Source organism: Ursus arctos, unplaced genomic scaffold, assembly GCF_023065955.2.
Source record: "Ursus arctos isolate Adak ecotype North America unplaced genomic scaffold, UrsArc2.0 scaffold_1, whole genome shotgun sequence".
In the NCBI taxonomy this organism is placed as follows: Eukaryota; Metazoa; Chordata; class Mammalia; order Carnivora; family Ursidae; genus Ursus; species Ursus arctos.
The window spans coordinates 41,164,485-41,189,211 of NW_026622763.1; the positions used below are offsets into that span (position 1 = coordinate 41,164,485).

At 43.3% G+C, this 24,727-nt stretch overlaps 1 protein-coding gene across 6 annotated transcripts in view; it reads right to left on the reverse strand.

The window, feature by feature from the left end:
- PLA2R1 (phospholipase A2 receptor 1) overlaps positions 1–22,528 on the reverse strand; it is a 122,140-nt gene extending 99,612 nt beyond the window's left edge. For 5 of the 6 annotated variants that reach the window (XM_044381541.3, XM_044381540.3, XM_026492706.4 and 2 more), the window contains exons 1-3: positions 22,179–22,528; positions 4,764–5,147; positions 2,101–2,274 (exon numbers count right to left, since the gene is read on the reverse strand). In XM_044381541.3, the coding sequence (XP_044237476.2) occupies positions 2,101–2,274; positions 4,764–5,147; positions 22,179–22,287 (667 nt within the window). In that variant the 5' untranslated portion in view covers positions 22,288–22,528. Of the gene's footprint in view, positions 1–2,100; positions 2,275–4,763; positions 5,148–19,228; positions 19,420–22,178 lie in introns of those variants that run through there. The other variant, XM_026492707.4, reaches the window with a different exon arrangement.
- Positions 22,529–24,727: the final 2,199 nt, after the last annotated feature.

Genomic DNA, 24,727 nt, shown 5'->3' on the forward strand with positions numbered 1-24,727 from the left:
TACATATTAATGTTATTGGTTTTGCCTTACTTTTTTTAGTTATTCTTAAAGATTTTATTTATTATTTGAGAGAGAGAGCATGACTGGCGGGGAATGGGCAGAGGGAGAAGCAGACTCCCTGCTGAGGGGGAGCCTGACGGGGGTTGGATCCTAGGACCCTGGGATCACGACTTGAGCCAAAGGCAGACGCTTAACCCACTGAGCCACCCAGGTGCCCCTGCCCCAGTCTCTCCTGCATCTCTTCTTCATCACATCTCCTCACACTCCAAAAGCTGAGGGGTTAAAACCAGCATTGGGCCTTCAGGATTCCTAACCTCTGTGTTAAAGTCTCCACTTGGATTGGTCAATAGTCCATACCATATTAGTTGTTAAATGTCTTAATATCACCTCTGTATATAGATGTATGTTGCACAGAATTATCTGCATACTGTGAATTTTCTGAAGAATTATCTGCAACAGGATCATTTGGGTTACTTGTCAAAAATGCAGATGCTTGAGTCCCACACACTGGACCCACTGCATCTCTGAGAGAGGGGCTGGGATATGTATTAACTATCCCCCAGGTGATTCTAGACTATCATATCAAATATAGTCTGTATTTTCTGGTATAGAGCAAATCTGTCTATATTACATCTAGATACCAAGTTCTTTGAAGGGAGGGTCCCAAGTCCTAACACTCTTGGTATTCACCACTATGCTAGCTCAGTGCTCTTGACAGACAGTAAAGAGAAGGGATCATTGATTCAGAAGTGCATACTGAAAGGATAAGTTAGCTTTGATGATGATATATGTTGACGCTGATGGCAATGGCTAATCCTGGTGAGTTCTTACCATGTACCAGAAGTACATGTACCTTAAATGCATCATCAAACTGGATCTCAATAATCCTAAAATGTACCACGATTATCTCCATTTTATGGCAAAGAAACTGAGACTCAAGATCTCATCGTTGAAGAGAAACAGACTCCAAACTTGGTCTGTGCTACTTCACAGCCTGTACTCTCTCTTACCCACTAAGCTTCTCTGGTTCTTAGATTAGAAAAACAATTCTACAGATAACTTATAAATCACATTCTTTGGAATTCATCTCTTCAATTTGCTTTTGTTTCAAATTTATTTGTTGTATTTTGTCATATATATGGAGAGGAGGTAGGCAAGGAAGAGGAGATAGTAGGAGCTATGTTCTCTGACTTGCAGGAACGAAGGTAGAGGACATTGACTATAGAAAGTAGAAGGTATAGGGGCACCTGGGTGGCCAGTCAGTTGAGCTTCTGACTCTTGATTTCAGCTCAGATCATGATCTCAGGGTGGTGAGATTGAGCCCCGAGTTGGACTCCACACTGGGAGTGGAGCTTGCTTAAGATTCTCTCTTTCCCTGCCCCTCCTTCTCCTCTCTCTTTCTTGATTAAAAAAAAAAAAAGTAGAGGGTATATACAGATATTCTTCAATATTTAGCAGCTATTGGAAAACTTTTAGCTAAATAAAAATAAAATAATAAAGTACTAATTAAAAAAAAGTTAGAACATTGCAGCTGTCAGACATTGAGGTTATAGCTAGAAATTGTGCAATAAGGAAAGGGAATCAAGATGAGAACTCATTGTTGAGAAATAATGAGGGCAACTGTGATTTTAGAAAGGTCATCAGGGGACCAGCTGATGCCTGGACCTGACAATGGGCAAGACAAGCAGTCTGGACATGGAGAAATTAAGGCAGTTTATAGGAGGGGGTGGATTGAAAGTAGAAATAAAGAATGAGTTTTATATGCATTCAGGTTTGTTTTGACGTATTCTGCCCAGAAGCTGGGATTAATGAGTGCACAGAGTGTTATAATTTCATTCTGGTTAAAGCATCCTTATGCACTGAGCTTAATGAAGAATGGCTAATTAACATCTTTTGAACATAAGAGGAAAAAAAGAATATACATCAGAATTGTCTTTTCAAGGCAAAACAAACACAAAATCAAAATCTGGATAAATGGAATCAGAGTGCTTATTCAGACTTCAACATATCAATCCTGGTGCTTTTCTTTAAATACAGATAACTTTCTAATCATGCTTGATTCATTCATGGCATATGGGGAAAACTAGATTTTATTCTTACTGGGATCTGGGCAAAATCCCCACTTTTCATCTCGTTCATATCGGCTGGTCGTGGCACACCATAGGAGGTTGTCTTCCCGCCCTTCCCGGGTGCATTCATGATGCCACTGTCGGTTATACTGGAAGGGAAACATGCACGGTGTCCCGTGGGCGTTCCCTTTGATTGTGTACAAATCTAGGAGAAAAAGGCAAAGTCAAATAAGCATTATGTCAGCTTTATCTTTGGAAACTGTCCTATAGAGAATGTATTTTTATTGACTGAGAACCTACAATGGGTAAGGCCCTCACTATCCCACAGAGAATCCTCAGGGCCTCACTGTCTAGTGTACAAGGGTAAGTGCTGGCTTCAGAGCATGTGCCTGTAATGGGCTTGTTTACCTATTTTCTACCTGCTTATTTATAATGGTGCCCTGCCACAGTAGCACACGTATTTGTCAGTGGATAAAGAAAATTAAATGAGGATTCACTTTAAAATACCTTCTGGCCCCCAAATACATCAGGGATCAGCATCTGAACCTCAAGAGTTGTATAGGCATTTATGAATTCATTCATTCAACAGATGTTTATTGAGCATTTAATGTGCCCGGCACTGGGGACGTACTAGAGAACAAACTGCAAATGTTCCCCTTCATATGGAGCTTCTATTCTAGTGAGGAGAGACAAAGAGAAAGCAAGTGTACAAGTAAACATCTAATTTCAGGTAGTGATAAGTGCCATGAAGAAAAACAAAGCAGGGCAGAAGACAGTGTGTGTGTTTGAAGAATGGAGGAGCACTACTGTGGAGAGGGTTGTCAATGAGGCCTCTCTGAATAAGAACTGGGTGAGGTCAAGATGCAAGTCTTTGCAGAAGAGTTGTTCTAGTGGGAAGAACAGCAAATACAAAGGGCCTGTGACAAGAGTGTGTGTGGGGTGAATGGGGAAAAGCAAGGAGGTGCAAAAGGAAGTGGCACTGGGGACGTACTGGACTGTCAGCACACAGAGGCCCGGCTCTGCCACATTATGGATTTTGGCCTTTGCTGTGAGGGTGGTGGGAAGTCAGTAGTGAGTTTTGAATGGGAAAACGACATGATCAGATTTCCATTTTTTTTTTTGTTATGTTAGTCACCATACAGTACTTCATTAGTTTTTGACGTAGTGTTCCATGATTCATTGTTTTCGTATAATATCCCGTGCTCATTGTGATTTCCAGTTTTAAAGATTAACTCAGGGTGCAGTGTGGCAGACCAAACCAACACGGGGAGAGGGGGAAATGGGATGACTAGCTAGGAGGCCTCTACTGGGAGGAGGTGGCTTGTTGGCTATGTCTCAGAGTATTACAATAATCGGGTATCCTTGGCCTTAAGCATGACTCATCGGGGGCTTTCAATGGCAAGAGGGGATCAGGGCCACCCTCAATTAAGTCAATGGGGCTTGGAGCAGAAGGGCCAGCTGTGGAAGTTCTCACTCCTTCGCCACAGTTGGCAGGGGCTAGATTGAGCACACACCACATTGCCAGCCCTGGAGGTTTGGGCTGTTTAGGAACTACAGGTATTTCAGGATACACCCCCTTTTTTCAATTCACTGACTTCTACTCAGTCTTCCCCTGAGTGTGGAGGAATGTGAGTATATGGCTAAAAAATTAACATCAAGCAAAATATTAAATTCTTCCTTAGGACCAAAGACTATTCAGAGTGCTGGCTTGTAGCACTTGCTTATTGTAGTGAGTCCTGAAAATGGCTTGCTCTTGGCTCTCTGTTTATTCATGTATTGTAGGTACAAAAGAAAACCCTGCTTTGGATCTTAGGAGTCCCTTGCTCTGCTTCCTAGGACTTGTATAAAGTTCTTAGAAGGATATGCTCTTGTTAAGGCATAATTCTACAGAGCACCATGAGGTCAGGAGCCACATCTGTCTTGTTGGCTTGTGTAAATTAAACGCCCAGCTCTGTACACGAGAAACAGTCAGTGCTCAATAAATATGTGAAGGATGGTTGGATGAATGAATGAAGAGAGCCACAGAACAAAAATCTAAAAGACCAGTTTGAAGTTTCAGAATTTATGCCATTTTCTTTGTCTTTTTTTTTTCTGCTCAAAATGTCAAATATTACAGAACTATAGAGAAGGAAAACCCCCACTCCTGAAACCATGCTTCCCCACTTCTTGACACATGCCAGTTGACTCCTGACAGTAGTTTGTGGTTTATCTTTCAATGCCTTACACATGACCATCACGTGGATGCCAGTGAGGAGGCTTTGAGGTGCTCTGTGCGCACACTCATACACAGGGCTGAGCTTCTACAAGAGAAATGGGGGCAGGAGAATTTCTTCTACTCATCCTGACAAGTCTCTACTTCAAAGACCTTTTCTTCCCAACTTTATTTTCTTTTTCTCTCCTAGCCTTCCATTCTTTCTCCTCCTTTCCATTGATTCTGAGAGTTATTTAAGTGTTTTCTCCCCTCATACCTTTAAATTCTGTGTTTTGCTTCTTTAGCAGAATGTAGAAAGCTCATTCCAAGACTCCAATAATCCTTTTATAATAAGCGAGTAAGCAACTAAAATATGTTTAGCAGACATCCCTTGAGGCTCTGGGTGCTGTCATATAATTTACAAATCTTTACTTAGGGGCAAACTTTCTAAATATACCATTTCATGAGTACTTTTATTTAAATTATGATTATTATTTTTTTACCTTTGTGCAGATATTCACAAATGCTTCCACCATCTGACATATAGGAAATCCACTTTTGAAGATATTTCCGTGAGGCCACGAGCATGTTGTTGTGGTTCACCTGGACCGTGTACTGGAGAGGGCCGGTGATCCTGTTCCTGTTACAGCGCCATCTCAAGGAAACGTGAGTGGAATCACACTCATATATGCTCAATGGCTGTTCTGGATTAGATAAATTCAGGCCTAGGCAGCCACTGCCTCCTATGTTAAAGAGGCGGTGGTTTGAAACCCATTTCCACAGCATGTGCTTGTTTGGTGGTTTGCAGTTCTCTAGGGTCAGTACAGATTTGCCTGCTTGAATGCATTTCTTGAGGCTTTCACTCTGGATGACGAATATTCCTTTATCTGAAACAACAAAAGAGAAAACGTGGCGTGGAACGTTCATGTATCATTAACTAGTGCCATGAGGATCCCAGTGTGCATGTCTACATGCTGTCATATGTCACAATTTACAGCCATTTTGAACAGGTCTGGAGTTGATGGATGGGTTCACCAGAAGAGCTTTATTTGCACAAAACAGAGGGGTTTCTTGGGAAACAAAATGGACTTGTTGGAACTAATGGGAAAGTGATCTAAGACCTTCATGGCCACACAGTAGCAAAGGCTGCCTGTTGATCCATGGGGGAGTGGTATTATGGTGAAGGAGCTCATCACAATTGGATAGAGAGCAGGGATTGGTAATAATACCCAGGGCTAAATGGGAGGGACATTGTGTGTCCAGAGTTATGGCGACCCTTTGGTTTTCTTCAGGCAAATGCTTGAATATTAGAAACCTACCAGCTGAATCAAGGGTCACTGAAATGAAAGTTCTAGCATCAAATTCCTATAGAAAAACAAAAGGGTATAAGTGAGGTGCTGTTTTGTATCTTGATACAAGGTGCAGTGCTGGTGGGAAAAAATCTCCACAATTGTTCTCCGTGCTGGGTCTATGTGGAGTAAAAAAGTGGGGACATTTCCTGTGGGGATGGCCTCTTCACAAGAGCAGCCTCGTTGGGTGGGACCAGCAATAGATGGATGCCCAGGATGCTGGCTTAGACCTGGCACCATGTGTAGATACAGGAGAGGTGGTAGAGGACTGTGGCAGTAGCCAAGCCACACAGACCAGAGGGAGATATGGAGAAAGTAGGCTTTTGTGATATACCTTTGAGCCTCTAACCTCCCGGAGCCAGAAGAAGAGATCTGGGTGATTTTCCTGTGGAAAAGCTGGTGGGGCCCAGCCAGGGCATGGGTGTTAGCTACCTGCCTGCTATCGGATCGTATCTTAAGTCACTGGTCTGGAAAACACCTGTTATACAATCATGAACTTGTCCTCTCACAGTTTTTTTGGAGGTAGAAATCATGTCTAATTTCTTCATTTTAAGCACAGAATGTACTGAGTACGTTCTAGAAGTTCAATAAATGCTTGATGTTGATTAAATATGCTGGCAGCTGTAGAGTCCTGCCTCAGAGGCTGGCAGGCCTAGGGTTCCTGAGTTACTCAGCTCAGAATGTCTGGTCAGGTCCAAGAGCTCTTTTGTTCCCTCATTAAGTAGGCTCCCTTCTTATATTTTACCTACGGTCCATTCTTCAAAAATCTGAAAGGACTTTATCAGCTTTCCTTAAAATGGCTGTGGTTTAGGGCAAGTTGTGTTGTGTGCCTGGGGCATAGCACTGACAAGCGGAGTCCTTCTAGAGATTTGGAACAGTGCAGAACAAGTCTCGTTGTGCATCAGTGCATGGGGACAATGCTTCATTTTGGTAAAAGCTCTTTTGTTTTTTCCAAAGTTACTCAGGCCAAGAACTGATTTACGGTAACCAAAATCACTTATGACATTGTTAAAAAAAAGATTGCCAATGTATTAATTAAAGCTATACCTCATTTAATAATTGATAACCTTACTTATAACCATATATTTGAGGAGTTGAATTAGTTGTCAGAAAATTGCTTTGATCATCATATATCAGAGCAAAAGAGAAGCAAGTATGTGTTTGGGCGGGGGAAGAGAATGAATGGTTTTAGGGAGATTTCATTTAGATCAGGAAATTTGTTTTCCTAATGAAGACCATGTCTATATGGTTATTAGTAATAGTCATTCAAGATCAAATCTACCCCTTGCCAATGCGATGTGGACTCTGATAATTAACCTTCTCTCCAACTCTCCTTTTCACCTTTTCATGCCTGGGTAAAAGGTTAACCTTAATTTCTGTTGTAATCTACTAATTACTTTCTAGCTAGCCCAGAGTTTCATTAATTTTTCACTGAAGGATAATTATTTTACTATAATTGTTCTGTAGGTTAGCATTTATCTCAAATACATGTTCAAATATTGCCACCTACTTACTGGCTGGATCTCAGCCCCCTGGGCCTCAGTTTATACACCTAAGATGGGTGGACAGACGAGTGGTTGAGGGTTCTCAATCAGGCAGACTAGTCTGAAACTTCGGTCTCAGTGAGCCTCGCCTTTCCCTTTTGAACTGGGAGCGTGTGTGATACTGATCTCACAGGGATACTAAAAGTATTCCATTAAATAATCCATGCAAAGCACATCACACACCACTCCGGCATAGGAAGACTTCAGCAATAAGTAACTTATTGTTACCATCATCCTTTTGGCTTCCCAGTTCTTGGTCTGCAGAGGCAACTGTAGGTCTGATTGACCAGCTGGATAGTGCTAATTTGAGCATCCCCAAAGACTTCTCTTTTATCATTACCAGAAAAATTCATTTTTACTCTAGCTTTTGTAGCACACAGCATGTGTAGACTTTTTAAACAATCCTGAGGTCATCTTTTATGGAGGAAAAATACTCTTCAAAAGCCAGATTATAAAATTCTTGTCTTGTTTGTTCAAGTATATGTGCAATCATGAATTATGACTCATCATCTGTTCATCTTCCATACTAGCATCTACCTGTAAAGTCTATAGGGCAGCTCTCTTATAAGAAAGAGAAAACCCATGATGTTGACAAGCAGTGTATGGATGAGTGAATGGATGGTCTGTAAGTCAACATGGAAATTATTTATCACTAACATTTTGGATGAATAAATAATGTTTTTAAATGTTCAAATTATTAAGTGTTACGAGAAAAGGAGTGGTGGAATCAGAACTTCTGCAGTAATAAAAGTCATAAAAATACCCTTCTGAACCAGAAGATATTTGACAAGCTTAATCCCATGCTGCTCACTTTTGGAGTGCTATTATGTTTTCATGCCCAGCTGCCTTTAGAATGTAGCTTTGGAAAAGTTCCTCAGAATGTATCATAAACAAGTAGCTCTGGCTTAACAATAACAATAAATATGCCATCTCCAAAAGAATACTATGCCATACAAAGCTAACAAATGACCCAATCCCATTTTCCCATTAAACTATAATAGAATCTGGTCCTGGCACCATTAATCTCTATAAATTCACTGAAGAGAAAACAATTGCTTTCAAGTAGACTATGAGGAGACCCAATATAAGTATCAATATTCTGATTATTATTATATGCATATATGGGTTGTCTGTAACAAAAACATAATGTGAAAAAAAGCCACCAATCCTTAGTGTCTATAGTCAGGTTTCAGAAAGGATGAAAATCAAAATGGGAGGAATCAAGATTGATTATATATGTCAAGGACATCAGTTCTGCTTGAACACTGATTAAGTGATTAATGAAGTACTGCCAGAATTACTAAATCTCTTTGCAGTAAAATGTTATTATACTTCCCTTCATAATTATAAGTTTAGGGGGAAAGAAAGGATTGATTTACTAGAAGTAACTTATAAGCTAATTTTATCTTTTGGGGGGGGGGATAAAATCCACGGAATACAGTGGTTCTACTTTCTACTTCTGGTTCTTTTGAGGAGGAGATCATTTTAGACCCACCGTTTGGCCCCGCAGGATAACATGTACTTTTCTAAGAAATGGGAGAATTCTTCCTTGATCAAATGTGGAATTTAAGTTTAAGGTAATCCTTTCATGACTGCATGTAGAATATTACTACATTCCACAAGTATTCATTGAGTGCTAGCCATGTGGTAGGCACTGTGTAAGATACCACAGACAGAGAGAGGAATTATTTGCCTAAATATCCGTCCCTTTAAAGTATATCCATTTCTTCTGAAATCATGAGAATTATAGTTAATGGAAAGAAGGGAGTTCCATCAGTTCCAAAGAAAACATTATAACTACATTTAAAATAGCCCTTAAAGGCAAGTGATGAAAAACAAAAGAAAATAGCCCAGAATTTAAAACGCTTGACTGGATCCTCAACTGGCATCAAATGTGAGGTGGACATGGGTCCTCAGTGTCCTCGGATCATTCTGAGTGGAGAGAGAGTGAGCATGCACTTGCCCACTTTCCAGGGAGAAGACAGAGAATAGCACTGGAAGGAATGAGGACATTTTTTTTTTTTATTATGATATGTTAGTCACCATACAGTACATCATTAGTTTTTGATGTAGTGTTCCATGATTCATTGTTTGTGCATAACACCCAGTGCTCCATGCAATACGTGTCCTCCTTAATACCCATCACTGGGCTAGCCCATCCCCCCCAGCTCCCTCCCCTCTGAAACCCTCAGTTTGTTTCCCAGAGTCCATAGTCTCTTGTGGTTCATTTCCTCTTCTGTTTACCACCCCCCTTCATTATTCCCTTCCTTCTCCTACCCATTACCCTGGGAATGGGGCCATTTGGAGGAGACTAACTTTACTCATAAACCTGAACCATAAACTTTAGAGCTGATGGGACTGTAAAGATTATTTCATTGAATCATCCTTTTACACTTTTTTCTGAGCCATTTTGTCTTGAAGTTTAATATCCATGTGCTCAGGGAGGACCATATAGGTCTAGGTCTGGCTTTATTTACATACGTTAATTTATAACCTATAAAGAAGAAAATAAACTGCTGCAGATTGTTGCCGAACAATTTGAAGTAGGAGACTTGAAATTTCAAGCAGACATATTTTCAGTCCCTAGTATATGTGTTAGGAACCCTGCAGAAAAAAGGATATGTATGTCATAATGTTTGCCCTTAAGGAATTGATGTTAACCCTGGGAGTATATCATGAAATGTACAGAAAGAATTATAACTTAATGCCGAAGTATATTTTGATGTCAGAGGTATAAATAAACACAATGAGGTGGAAGCCAGGGCTAGGAGGGGTAATTTGGCTTATCAGAGAAATCTCTCTCTTTCTTCCAATCTCTCTCTCTCTCTCTCACACATACCCCCCCCCACAAACACATTTTCATTCAATAGTCATTTATTAGGGACCTAACTTTTGTCACACACGGAGGTATATTGGTGAACTAGCCCAGCAAGATGCCTGTTTCACTGCAGAGAGAGAGAAAGAGAGAGAGTTCAGAATAATGCAGGAGGTCTATAGGTGCATAGCTGGGGGTACTCTGGACAGAGAGAATATCACCAAAGCTCAGAAGTGACAAAAATAATCAGCTCCAGGGTGATGAGAGCCCAACGATATAGAAGACTTTGGTGGTTATAGAATATAAAGTTAGAAAGAGGTGGTTTGGGGCCATTTTATGAAGAAGTTGAATTTTATTCAAAAATTTTCCTATCATTCTTCAGATGAGAGAGAGAGAGCTTTGGGAATAAAAGCAGGCATGACTGAGGCTGTGGTGTAGATGAATTGGCATGGTGAATCATTCAACAAAAGCATTTATTGAGCACTTACTGTGTGCCCAGCATTGGTTTAGGTGCTAAGATTATCAGTGAGACAAATGTCCAGGTTCCTGGCCTAGAGGAGTTCTCATCCTTAGATAGGACGATACAGTCCCCCAGTGAAGCTGGAGCACAGTCTGGGGACTATTGCTATGGTCCAGCAAGGGGAGAGAAGGCGTTAATTCTGGGGTGGTGAGAAAGAAGAGGGAATGGTGAGACTCCAGTCACTAGAAAGAGAATTCAAAGGGGGAAGAAATGACAAGATTTAGTGATCGATGGAATGTGAGGCTTCTGGAAAAGGTAGTTGCAATGACTTGTTTTCTAGTTTCAGCTGTTCATGTGGCTGGTCAATGCCTGCCAATTCCTATGATACCATGGGGTTGGGGTCTCAAGCCTGGGGTTACTATTATAGTCTGACCCATCTGTTTGAACGGTGCTGACTGGAGGTACCTGTAAGACCATTTCTCTTGAGGTCCCTACCACTTCACTTTTGGCACCCCTTCTGATCACCTCCACCTGCCTTGGGGTGCCTCTTTCTGCTTTAGACAGCTCTTCTCTTACAAATGGCTGGAGGTTTGAAGTGGTAAGTGAATAAGATAAGGTTTGAAGCATTAAGACTTCATTGAGATTTCTGTACTTTTCACACAAAAACACTGGAAACAAGCAATAAAACAATTCCTAAAGAAATGCTCTTTTTATGGTGAATTTTAGGCAAGCTAAGGGCTTTCTGGTATCCAGAAAGTTCTACTATGATGGTGGCCACCTAATCCAACTACACGTAAAAAGTCAGCCTCTGTGCTCCTCCATGTTAAGGGAAGTGGAAGGAAAAGTTCACACACGGTTCACATCAAGTGCAATGCTTAAGAAAGCTATTAGGAAGCCACAGCTTGCCAAATACAATCCAGTTTCAACCTCCCACCCCATTTCCCTGGATTTAAAGCTCTTCTCCTCTATGCACCCACACAGCTGGTGCTCAGGCACTCTCCGCCCTGTAGCATCTCTTGAATCTGTTTCATTCCATTCTGTTCTGACAGTATGGTAGTCCCTCCCCGACCCTTAGCTCCATTTTGCTTTCGGCTGTTTCAGTTTAGCCGAGGCCAGCCATGGTCAGGCAGCAGATGATCCTTCTTCCTATATGTCACCAGAAGGTCACAGGTAGCCTAATACTATGTTATAATACCTACAGTATTCACCTCTACTTCATCTCATCACACAGATATTTTATTATCTGACATCAGCACAAGAAGGGTAAGTACAGTACAATGAGGTATTTTGAGAAAGAGACCACATTCACATAATTTTTATTACACTATATTGTAATTGTTTTATTTCATTATTAGTTACTGTGGTTAATCTCTTACTATGTCTAATTTATAAATTAAACTTCATCATAGTATGTATGCATAGGAAAAACCATAGTATGTATAGGGTTTGGTACTATCTGCAGTTTCAGGCATCCACTGGGGGTCTCAGAAAGTATCCCCCACAAAAAGAGGGAGACTACAGTGTTTCAGTTTGGGCACGGAAAGGGTCCAGAAGGTAGTGGGGAGGGCATTTCTCCCCTGTAACTAATCCGAAGGTAAGCAGCGTCTCTCTTGAGATGTATTGACCTTTTCCAGCTACACAAATTCTGGTTTGTCCTGTCTAGTGAACAGTGGATTCAGATCTGATGGTGCTCCTTACTTAGATGACTCCGTAGCAGGAAAGGATGTTGTAAGCTGCTGAATCAAGTTCTGTTCATGGCTGAATGATGCAGAAAATCTGGATTCTTAATATGACTTTCCAAACCAATAAGCAAGGAATTTCTGAGGCTTGCAGCATGTTCATTGTACTTGAAAGAACAGTCCTGCAGAACAAAGTGAAAAGTGTGCCTGTCCCTTCTGGCCCTCTCTGCATGCATATTTGCATTTTATCCCAAATCATCTGAGATTTGGTGTTTGTCTCTTAACTGACAGCACCTAACAAAGCCTATGGCTACCTCTCAATTGCCTTCTATTAATCAACTAAAAGGTAAAGCACATTTTAAAATATCTCCTTATCCTGTCACAGAACTTCCGTTTCTTTATCTGCCCTAGCACTGTCCTTGATGTTGAGCTTTCTTTATTTTCCTGCAGCTTCTGAACCTGGATAATCACCACCTCCACAGGCCCATGGGATCCCTCTTGCTAAATCTTTTTACGTGTTCTCTCCCCTTTTCTCTCTAATCTTCCCAAATTGCCACTCCCAGTTCCATGGGGCACACAATACTCTTTCTCACACGCAGGAAACATGAAACCCAGCTAATCAGCTCCACTGGCTCCAGTTTTGTGGGAATTTGAATTGCCTGTTACCAACCTCTGTGTGAAGTGGGTTAACCCTTTTAGACTGTCCTTGCCACCCCCTGCTTACTCGGATTCCCTCCCGTCCCTTCCTCTCTGCCATTCTCATCTAGCAGTAGCTGACCCTTGCAGAAAATCTCATCTCCTGAAGTTCTTCACTGTATCTTGCTGTAACTTACCAATGAATTCTTAAACTGAGTTGAAAATCTTTTTCTTCCTTTTCGCTTTAGTCTGTCCCTCCATCATTTTGTCTTTAACTCAAAAGCACCTAATAGACATTACTGGTATAAAAATCATTATTCACAGCAGCTCTGTTAGCTTCTTATAGACTGCTGAAAATATACCATCTCAGTCACCAGGAAGCCTCGCTACAAAGAGCAAGTTACGGCAAGACACAGTAAGACAGAACATAGTTAAACTTCCCTCACAAATGCCTGCACGTTGAAGCCCTGGGGATATGATTCAAAGACGAGGTCACAAAACAAACAGAAACAGAAAACAACTCCAACAACAACCAGAACAATCCTGGAAATGATGTGACATTATTGAATGGAAAAGTGATTACATGAGCTCATCCATCTTAGGTGTTTCAAGAATATACCCATTTAAGAAAAATACACATTTAATTAACTGGGAGATCGAAATTAGCACAAACACAAAAACAACTTTTAATGGTAGATATATCGTTAGTCCTGTACTAGTTTGCTACGGCTGCAGTAAAAAGTACCACAAACTGAGTGACTTAATAGAAATCTATTGTCCCACAGATTTGGAGGCCGGAAGTAAAAAATCAAGGTGTCAGCAGGACTGGTCCCATCTGAGCCTGTGAGAGGAGAATCTGTCCCAGGCTCCCTCTTTGCCTTGTAGATGGGTGTCTTCTCCCTGTGCCTCTTCATATCATCTACTTTCTATGCATATTTCTGCATCCCAGTTTCCCCTTCTTATAAGGACACCAGTCATATGAAATTAGGGTCCACCCTAATCGCCTCATTTTAACTGGATTACCTCCATAAAGACCCTATCTCTAAATAAGTTCTCATTCTGAGGTAATGGGGGTTAGGAATTCAACATATAAATTTAGAGGGGGATACAATTCAAACTATTATTAGTCCCCATGCTTCTGATTCAGGCTGGCTACCTACTTTGCAGAGCCCAGAGTAAGATAAAAACGTAGGGCCCTATCTGGAGCAGGGAAATCAATTCAATCTCCACTTCCTATGAGCCCACAAGGGATTGTAGCCTCTGTGCCAAAAAGTGCTGGACTCACACTCAGTACCTGGATTGGGGATAGGTGACAGGCTCCGCACCCAGTCCTCACCAGACAGGCCTGGTGCTGTCAGCCCAGTGGGGATAGCTGCTGCCTTGCTCCTCCCTTAGATGCCACTGGCCATCCACTAGACACCTAGCCTCCTGTCCCCCAGCCTGAACACAACCTGTTGGAACAGTGGATGGAGGGTAGGAGTGGGGAAGCGGCAGCTTAGAACCCATCCAGGGGATCTGGCGGGGCTGAGTAGGTGGTTGTGAAACAAGTGGGACTGAGCTTGAGCTGAGGTTTCTAGCTTCTGGCTCATTCTCTGTTGTCCCATGAACCTTCATGCCCAAAGCACAAATTCAGAGATTAAAATTATTAAGAATTGCAAGACCCAAAACCACAGAACATTAAACTCCAAGTGCAATATCCTGTTGAGCACGACACTCTATGTGTCTTCACTGGCCACATGCCCATGAACCCACCCTGTTCTTACTTGAACAAATCTAACACTAAAGACGAAAGACTTCGGAAAACTACAGAGCCCTTCTTTTATGGCAGAACTGCTTAAAGCTGAACAGTAACTGCCTTGGTTTCTCCATCTGCACAATGGGTGTAATAATAGCACTGGCTTCATAGGATCATGATAAGGATGACTTCAGTCACTATGATCACTCTATAAGTGTTAATAAAAGAAAAGCAAATCTAAATGTCAAACATGGATAGTGTCAAGTAAGACAATAATGCTTTTAGACAACCACTTTGAATTTCCTCTTATATTTTCATAATTGAAAAGGAAAGTTCTCAAGAGCAGAATGCCAAAAGCCAGAAATAGTAAAACTTTTTAATGTGCATATTTCTTTTTTATGCTAACAAGCTTTTTTTGTGTGTGTGTTTATTTTATTACCTGGGAGACTGAATATATTTTTAGGTTAGCCATTTACTTTTTTTAAATTAAGGTTTCATTTAAATTCCAGTTAGTTAACATAGAGAGTAACATTAGTTTCAGATGTGCAATATAGTGATTCAACACTTCCATACATCACCCAGCGCTCATCACAACCACTGCACTCCTTAATCCCTATCACCTATTTCATGCATTCCTCCACTCACCCCGCTTCTTCTGGTAACCATCAGTTTGTTCTCTATAGTTAAGAGTCTATTTCTTTGTTTGTCTTGCTCTTTTTTTCCCTTTATTCATTTGTTTAGTTTCTCAAATTCCACATATGAATGAAATCATACGGTATTTGTTTTTCCCTTACTGACTTATTTCACTTAGCATAGTAGCATATTTACTTGGAACTGTAGTAGTCTGGAAAGTATCATAAATTAAAAAATCATGTGGCCGCACATGAAAGCAGAAACCTCTTGTTTGTTTTGTTTAGCTCTGTATCACAGAACCCAATTTACAGAAATTTTAATAATATTCCTCCATTTTTCTTGACTGGCTTTATAAAATATTTTTCCCTGAATGACTTAATACAGTGTTTATAAGGCATTCTTTTGTTTGTTTCTTTTATGAACTGTATTTCCTTTCACTCTGAATAATTAAAGAAATATAATTTATGTTCCTAGCTTTGTATTGGAATATCTCCTAAAAGGCTTTCAAGGATAATTTCTAAAAGAAAGTGGAGGCAAGGGTCTATAAATGTCTCAACTATATTACTTTGATAGATTACATGAGGATTCATCACACAGGGATGAGTTTAGAAGAGACAAAGGAATCATTTCTTCAGAAAACTGGATATAAATAAGCAAATTGTTAGGTCAAGGAAGGGGAAATGAGGGGACAACTGAGCTCTCTGTGTGAGTTTACTGTTCTGGTCATTGGCTTAGAACCTGTATTGTGTGGTATCAGTTACTGTAACAACGCAACAATAGGAAGAAGTTAGAAACTTAATGAGAAAAAGTAAAGCACCAAGACAACTGGACGTCTATGCTGACTCTCAAAAGGAAAACAGCTAGTCAGAGAAGCTGGGATGAGAAAAGCATGAAGTGGAAGAGATTCTGAGAGATAATGATGAAAATGGGAGAAACAGAGTCCGGTGGTGGGAGTGATTGATGGCCGGGTAGGAAAGCTAAACCCGTCCCGGATCAGGCTTTCACTTAGATTCCACATCTCTAGATTAGGAGAATGGCTCATTGCCCAGGTGTGTAGGAATTACCTAGAATGGTTTTTTAAAAAATCGCTAACTTTTCTGCTTTATGAAAATATTCACTCTTACATGTAGACGTACTGGTTTGGAAAAGGAGGAATTGCAGAGCACAAGAGGCTGGCTTCCCGTTCCTCCTGTCACAGAATCAAATCACATGTTCCCATCAAACAACAGGATAGAAAATGAACTATTTTATGAGGTCACAAGGCTATGGGGGAGGTGTCTTCTGCATTAGTGCTTGAGTGCCTGGTTCACATTCCCGTTTTTTTGGTTCCTATAGGTGCAAACTCTTTAACCTTCTTCATTGGCCAAGAAGTGTATGTATTAATAGTACCTACCTTATTGTGCTGAAGGTTCAGTGTGTTAATGTATGTAAAATAGCACAGTAATCATTCTTCAAATGTTAGGTACTATTAGGAGCAGTCAAGGGAGCCATTGTTACCTTTGTATAAGAAATGGAAGCTATGGGGAAATCTCAGGGTCACCGCGTCTCCCCACTGCTGTCTCCAGGTGGTGGCTCTCATCACCCTCCTTCAGAAACCTCTCCCACATGGCAATCAGTCTTCCCTTCCTCAACACTGGGGTGCACCATCCTGAACCTCTTCCTTAACTTCGCTATGACTTTGGTGCCAGCAGGCTCCGCGTTCTCCTCTCCACCTCAATGCCTTCAACTTCCGCACAGATGCCCTAACACTCCGGCCCAGCGTTTTCTCCACCACAGGTCATGGCTCATGAATGGGTCATGATATCAATGTAGTGTGTCATAACCCGTGTTACAAAATAAAGAATGGAACAGAGTAGATGAGTACCAGCACATCGTATTAGGTAATGGTATTTTTTAATCAAAACTTTTGTTTCACACGCATATGTCTGTACTGCTGTGGATACTGGGTTCCTCAACTTACTCTGCTCCAAGGACCTTCTTTCACCTGTTCCCCGCTTCAGTGACCACGATTACAACCACACCTTGGACCTGGTCACTACCAAGAAAGGATAACCACTGCCCCTCCTGTTCTGCGTTTGTCTACATTTCTCACATGTCTTTCACAAAGTTTATTGTTTTTAATTTTCTTCTTTTTTAAGCCATATATCTTGAATCCAAACTTTCTGCTTCTCAGTATTCCTGCTGTGACTGACTTAGCGCAGGTCATCAACGTCTTTCTTCATGAGCAGTCGCTTTAACCTCTCACATGGTCTCTTTGCTGCCCTCCATAACTACCCTCTTCAAGTCCCAAACTGACCATGGCATTCCTAAACTTAAAAGTGTGTTCCAGTTCCCTTCATGAGGCTCTTCTTAGCAGTATCCAATTCATGCCACCAGAATTTATTTTCCTTAAGCAGAGCCTCTAACCAAACTCTTCATTTCCTCATCTCTTACATGCATCCGAATATAGATCTGTCACAACTTCCTGTCCTGCCACAACCCTATTCTGGGGATCTACGCTATCACAGCCCCTAATGGAGCAGATCCGTGTGTGCACCTCACACCACTATTACAGCCTACCAGCCATGGGAAAGCCTCTAATTCAAGGGCAGAGTGCAGGGACTGGCCAGCATGCTATGACGAGTGTGGCCAGATTCCTCTCCTAGGAAATTAGGCAACTTTTTCAAGGAAGCTGTGGGAGCTACACATGAAAGTTCCTGCAAGTTGAAGCAGAAGAGACCAGTCCACAGAAAACCAAACAGGGACCAGCAAGGAGAGAGAGGAACAGAGAAAGTAGTTTCTTTATTTCAGTGGCCAGTTCTCATTCGCAGGAGGCCTGGCTGCACAGGAGAGCCTGTCCTTCGGTCCCCCTTGAGATCCTAGCACCCTATTATCCAGCCTCATGTTTGCCTGAGTGACTTTCTGTGGGCCCTCTTTCTTCCATCCAAAAGAGCTCGGACTAGAACTTTCAGCCTACTGCCCAACACATGATTCTGTGCCTTTGCACACTTTCTGTGCTTTCCGCCAGAATGCTCCATCTCCTTTTTCCCATGTGGCAACTACCTACTTATTTTTCAGGAAAATAAATGCCTTTTTTGTAGTCCCCAGCCCCTCAGGCCAGTGGAGCAGAACTTTAGAACTTTGCTCATTCCTTGTTATCTTAACATCTATTGCACTGTTTTGTAATTTTTGTTTCCATATCTGTCTCTGGACTCTCTGCCTCTTGAGGACATAGCCTACTCATATTTTTATCTCCCCAATCTGGGAGTGAGTAACAGATTTCATTGGTTCCCTATCCACACCACCGACCCTGGAGGTCATTCACCTGAGACAGTTCTCATATTTTCTGACTGACTCTTTGTGTCTCTGCCTCACAGTGCTCCACACAGGCCAGAGACCAGATTGTGCCCCAGGAGGGACCCTCCATCAGGGAGAAATAGGAGTTGGTGGATGAATACCTCTGTTTCCTGCCCCTTGGTGGGCCCACTGTGCTCTCCACAGTCACTGAGAAGGGCTCCTGTGAAATTGAGCCCCTTCCCTGCCTCCTTTCCTCACTCTTTCATTGTGTCTGCTAGAATCACCTCCCAAATAAATACATGTCTCAGGGATTTCTTGTGGGTGAACCCAGACCAAGTAGGGAGATAAGGCACATAGTGCTCAACAGATAGTGAATCAACGGCTGAGGCCTCCAGCCCCTCCCCCTCTTCCCATTGGCACAGGATTTCAAGAGATGACCCTACCCCTCTACTTCAGTTCACTGTCTTCTAGACAGGCCCCCATGGTCATGCACTTTGACCTCAGGATCATCAGCACCCCCACTTCCCTTGGTCACTGGTCATTCAGAAAAGCCTACTCTGACTGTTCTGAAGGACTAACACAGCCATGGGCTCCCTCTTCCAGTCCTGCCCCTGGGAAAATAAGTACTGCTGAGCAAAGTCTCTTATTATTGGGTGGGATGAGAGCATTTCACATCATTTTCAGCTCTCAACATAGCTTTAAAATTCTTTCATTGCCCCCTGTTCATTTCCTTTAGCAACCTCTACAGAGACTATGTACACCTTTCCCCAGGTGCCTACTCCCATCTTCATTCTCCCACCTGCCCTCCCAGTGTTAGGGGTCCTTGAGTGAGTGAAGTTACCATGTTGCAGCACTTGCTAGAAGAGGTCAGATTGCAGAATCACAGTGAGGCCTGTGTGATAGCCAACGAGAGGTGGGAGACAAGCTGCCGATGTGCCAAGTACAATGCCGTGCACAGGGCAGGATATGATTGTTAAAGGCCTATCAGCGTGTCAAAATGGTCTGGATTGGCCAGAGGAAGATGGTGCTGTGGTTATACTGAAACAAAAGGACAACACCTGAGTAAGTAGTATTATTCCCTCCATTTTTATATACGAGAAAACTGAGGCACAGAGAGGTGAAGTAACTTGTCCAAGGTAACACAGCTGGTAAATGGTAGAGACAGGATTTGGACCCATACAGTCTGGCTCAGAGACCATGAACTGAACTATTATATGACATTAAAATGATTGATAAATGAAAAGTCAGCACAAAAGCATCCATCATCTGCCTCCCAATACATAATGAAACAACTCAGATGAAAAAGTACTATATGTGTAATCTGCCTTGCATTATTACATATCCCTTATTAGTGAGTATAAAGCTGAAATGCATGCATATTTCTTCTGGCTGCTCTGTGGATACCAATCACGGCTAAAAGTAAGTCACTGTGGTTGGTGCACATGTGGAACACCCCCAAAACATGGTCAAAAACCTGTGTAAAAGCTGTACCTCAGCTTCCACATTTGAAAAATGGATGTCTGGAGTAGACAATGTCTCAGGTCCCTTCCAATGCTAAGATTTGGTTTTTCCATCTTGAGATAGACAGGAAAAACCTGATTTCAAACCCATCTAGATTATACTTAAAATTTCACTGATGTGGGTGATGGAAGTCAGGGAGGGGAGCCTGTGCAAGGATTGGCACATTCAATGTCACACAGTCTCCAATGCCACACATTCAGTGAACACCAGTAACAGCATTTTCATACCTGAATAATCTCTCTGCCAACTATGTCAGATTTTCAGATTTGCAAATTGTCACTTGGAATGTACAGGAGATAGCAGATGGTTTTAACTTCAGAGTGTCCTTGACCACTGAGAAGAAGGCACTGATTAGAAACTATCTCAGGCCAGGATTTGGGTCTGCTACATATAGTAGGGATAAGCTCATTAGTGCTAACCCTGCCTCAGAGGCTCACCGGTGCATTTTCTGTGTGGCTTGGGTGCAGCTTCTGTCCTATGGGCTGCTGCCCTGTTCTCGATACCTAGCGCTCAGGCACATTTTAAAATGTAGAGGAATAAGCACTGTTTGGTCAACTCTTAGTGAAGATGGACCCTACCAGGGGGTCAAATGTACATCCACAGGACTCTTTTTTTTCTTTTCTTTTTTCTTTTCTTTTCTTCTTTTTCTCTCTCCCTCCCTCCTTTCTTTCCTTCCTTCCTCCCTCCTCCCTCCCTCCTTTTTCTTTCTTTCTTTCTTTCTTTCTTTCTTTCTTTCTTTCTTTCTTTCTTTCTTTCTTTTTCCCTTTCCTTCTTTCTTTCTCTCTTTTTTTCTTTTTTGGGTATCTGCTCAATTAGAATTAGCACTGGAAGGGACCTGAGACATTGTCTACTCCATTGTCTACTCCCCTTTCTTTCTTCTTTTTAAGATTTTATTTTTTTTATTTGACAGAGAGAGAGAGGGAGAGCACAAGCAAGGGGAGCAGCAGGCAGAGGGAGAGGGAGAAGCAGACTCCCTGCTGAGCAGGGAGCCTCATGTGGGACTCTAACCCAGGACCCTGGGATCATGACCTGAGCTGAAGGCAGATGCTTAACCAACTGGGCCACCCAGGTGCCCCCACAGGACCGTTTGTATTGAATTTACCAAGAAGTTTAAGAGGTCTCTGATCTTTGGCCATTTTAGAATAAGAATTACTCAACCTGTCTCGGATAAAGCCTTGTGGGAGTGCTAGAGAATACAGTCCAGAAAAGATTACCTAAAAAATGTAGGCATAGTATGTTGAGAAAGAAAACAATGAATGCAGGCATGGATCACACCCTGTTTTACCTCTTCTTTCCAAACTTATCCCCAAAGGCAGAGAGGACAGAGGCTGCCTGGAGGTTCCTGCTGGTTTATTTGCCCCCTGCCTCCCTTCTCCTTTCACAGAGGGGCTTTCAGTTTTGGACACTGGCCTCTTTGCCTTAAGAAGCCCCCATGCAGTTAGTTATTCTCCGCTGTGGACCCCTTTTATGAGTCTTCTGCGCACTGGGTGCTGAATAAATGGTGACTTGATCCATGTGTGCACATGGGCTGCGGGGGTGAGTTTGAGGGAACTCTGGCTCACAGGTGTGCCAGATGCCTTAGGAACGATCTCATTTACTCCTCCGTGGGCCTCTGGATATCACACACCCCATTTCTCTGATGAGAGAAAGTGAGAGGCAAAGAGGATTATTTGCTCCAGCTTGCATAGTTCGTGGCCTATAGAGGCTCCATGCCCCCATTTGGTCTGCAAGGTATTAATAGAAAAGATTAAATATTCTTTCCCGAAGGAACAGAGGGATGGAAGCCCGGCTTGGGGCCACTGGGCAAGTGGCGGCACACATGCAGGTTTGCTTTGGGAGGGGACGAAATGGGACATCTTTTTGCAGTCATTTATCGGAGAGTTGATCCTCCCAAATAAACAACTCTCAGGTGGCTACATTTTGAAACGTCTCCTATCTTTATGTGCCCGGCTTGTCCCGGGCCACAGCTCGGTCAAGTTTTGCTTTGGAACCCGGGCCGGGCCCTGGCCGCGCCGCCCGCGGACGCCTGGACGGTGCAGGACTGGAGGAGAAGGTTGGGGGGCAGGAAGAGCGGGGTGCAAGGCCCGTCCCGGTGCAGGACTGGCCCATCCGCCGGCCTTCGCGGGACTACCGAGACGCGGCCATCATATAAATACGGTCGCCTTAGCTGCTTACCCCTCCCCGCCCTCAGCTTCACCCGTTCCTCCTCTGCCGTAACCACCCCCGACCCCGATGTGCCGATCTGGTCTCTTCGTCCGGGGGACACTCACCCTGCCACTCGAGGACCGACTCGGGGTTAAGCGCGGTCACCGCGCCCTCGGCCAAGCTCCGCGGCGCCCCCAGCAGAAGCAGCAGGGTCAGCGACCGCAGCAACAGCATCGCTAACCATTGGGCTTGCCGCGCGCCCGGGAGACCGTCGCGGGGGGGGCCAGCGCCAAAGCCCCAGCGCGGGACCGCGGGGCTGGAGGCGGGACCGCAGCCCCCTCGGTGCTCCACGCCTCCCCGGGCCTCGCCACCCCAGCCTCCCGGAGGCCCACTCCGTCGTCCCTGTCACCACAGTGTGCGGACACTCGGGGCTCTGGGCTGGAGACAGGGAAGTTGCGGAGGTTTTCCCCGCCCTACTCACTCCGGCTTCGAGAAGGAGGAGGAAGAGGCGGTGGACCATCTGCCCTTCCCAGAAATTCCTGCCTTTGGGGTGGGGAGAGAGGAGGGGTGAGGCTACCCGGTGCAAGCTCCTCCTGCTTCCAGTCCCCTCTCTCCTTCCTCGGGGAGGCCGACAGGAGTTGGGGGTGAGCAAGTTAGAATCTCTGGGCAGGAAGTCTGACATCTGAGTTTGCAAACCAGCCGGATTCTGGTAAACACTGCAGATTTGGCAGCAAGCAGCTTAGAGTAGACGGAGCTGCTCTGTGAACCCAGGCGCTTTGGGAGTACTCTGGATCTCCCCTCCCCTGGAATATGGACCATGGAGATCCGTGGGGGTGCGCCAGGGTCCTTCCTCAAAGTACCCCCAAGGTTCTTCCATTGTTGAGCTCCTTTTCTTTTTTAAATGCCATCTCCCCACTTTCCATCTCCGTGAATCCCCCTAGCCTAGCAAAATAACTGGGTTAACCCACTTTACAGCTGTTATTCCACTTTATAGCTGAGAAAAGCCATCTGGAAAGGCAAAATTATTTGCTCTAGGTCACTCCTTAATCTAGTAAAAGTTACTCCCTAAACTAGTAAGGAGGAAAAGACTAGAATGTAGTTCTTCTAACTGTAGTCCTTCAAATAACCAGCAGAACACTAGAAACATTTAATATTCATGAGAACAGCTAACATAAGACCTTTCCAAAATAGGACCTTGACTTTAGTCATTAAAACATGATAGGGGGAAAGGGAGCTTAAAAAAGGAAGATGGTGGGATCTTGGAGGACCTTTCTCAGCTGCTTATTGGCCATGATCAAATCAATGTTTTTGAGTAACAGCGTCTGCTATAGACTGAATTGCACCCTCCTCCCCCAGTTCATATGTTGAAGCCCCAAACCTCAATGTGATTGTATTTGGAGATAGGGCTTTAGGTTACATTTAATAAAGTCTTATGGGTGGGGTCCTAGATAGGATCAGTGGCCTTAGAAGAAGAGGGAGAGAGAGAGATCTCTCCACCTGTAGTCACTGGGGAAAAGCCACATGAGGACACAGCAAGAAGGTGACCATATGCAAGCCAAGAAGAGAGCTCTCATCAAAAACTGAAACTTTGGGCCTTGAACTTGGACTTGCTAGCTTCCAGAACAGTGAGAAATAAATTTCTCTTGTTTAAACCACCCAATGTACAACATGTTCTTATGGCGGCTCACCCAGACTAATACACTGTTTTAGCCTGGTTCCCCAGACAGTAGAACGTAGGATGAGATCCCTGGCAGGAAATGGGATTGAAGACCAGAGTGAAATAGGGAAGAAGGGAAAGCCACTGCCTTGGCCACTGCAGTAGCCACATGTGTTCAGTCCTGCAGGAACCTCAGAAGACCTCAGAACAGTCTGTCCTGAGGAAAAGAGGAAAGCATTTATGTATGGGTTTACCATTCTTGCTGGTTAAGATGCTCCTAGGGTTACTAACTCCTCTGCACATTTCCATGGCAGTGGTGAGCTTTAAGCATGGTCCTATGCCTTGGCATCTAAGAGGCCCAAGGGGCAGACAGCAACAGGTGCATGGCATGGCTAGAAGTGAGGTGCTGTCAGATTGCCCTAGATGGAAGCTGGGGGAAGCCTGTGCAGGGCTGGCTGCTGCAGAGGCTGCTGGAATAAGAAGTGAGACTGAGAGGATCTGAGAGTTTCCAGTGTGTGTATTGAGTCAATAGCATATCATTAGATGTAGAAGTTAGCATCTTTGCCTGAAAACATGCAGAAAGGAGACGCCTTTAGCATACTGACTATAGAGACTGCAGTCATGAAGTATTTCTCCTGTGGCCTCAGATCTACATTGTACGCTATGGGAATATCTCCAAAGTAGGTGATTCAGGCCTGAGTGTTCTGGCATCTACTACAGCAGTCAAGTGCAATCCACATGTATAATCAGGTAGCAAAGTGTAATAGTGTTGTCAATCTTTGGTGAAGGGCAGTGCAGGGAGAGTAAAAGGGGAAAAGATCAGGAGGAGCTAGAGTGATTGTGCAGTGTTAGATTTATTCAGAAAGGGTAGAGGAAGAGGCTGTGCTAGGATGGGAAGAAGCTGTGAGAAAAAATACAAAGTATTGAGTGAGAAATGCTTGTATAAGCAACAGCCAGTAGATGGGCCTGCCTGGGCCAAAGGGAAGCTATTGGGGAACCCTGGCAAATGAGGTCAGT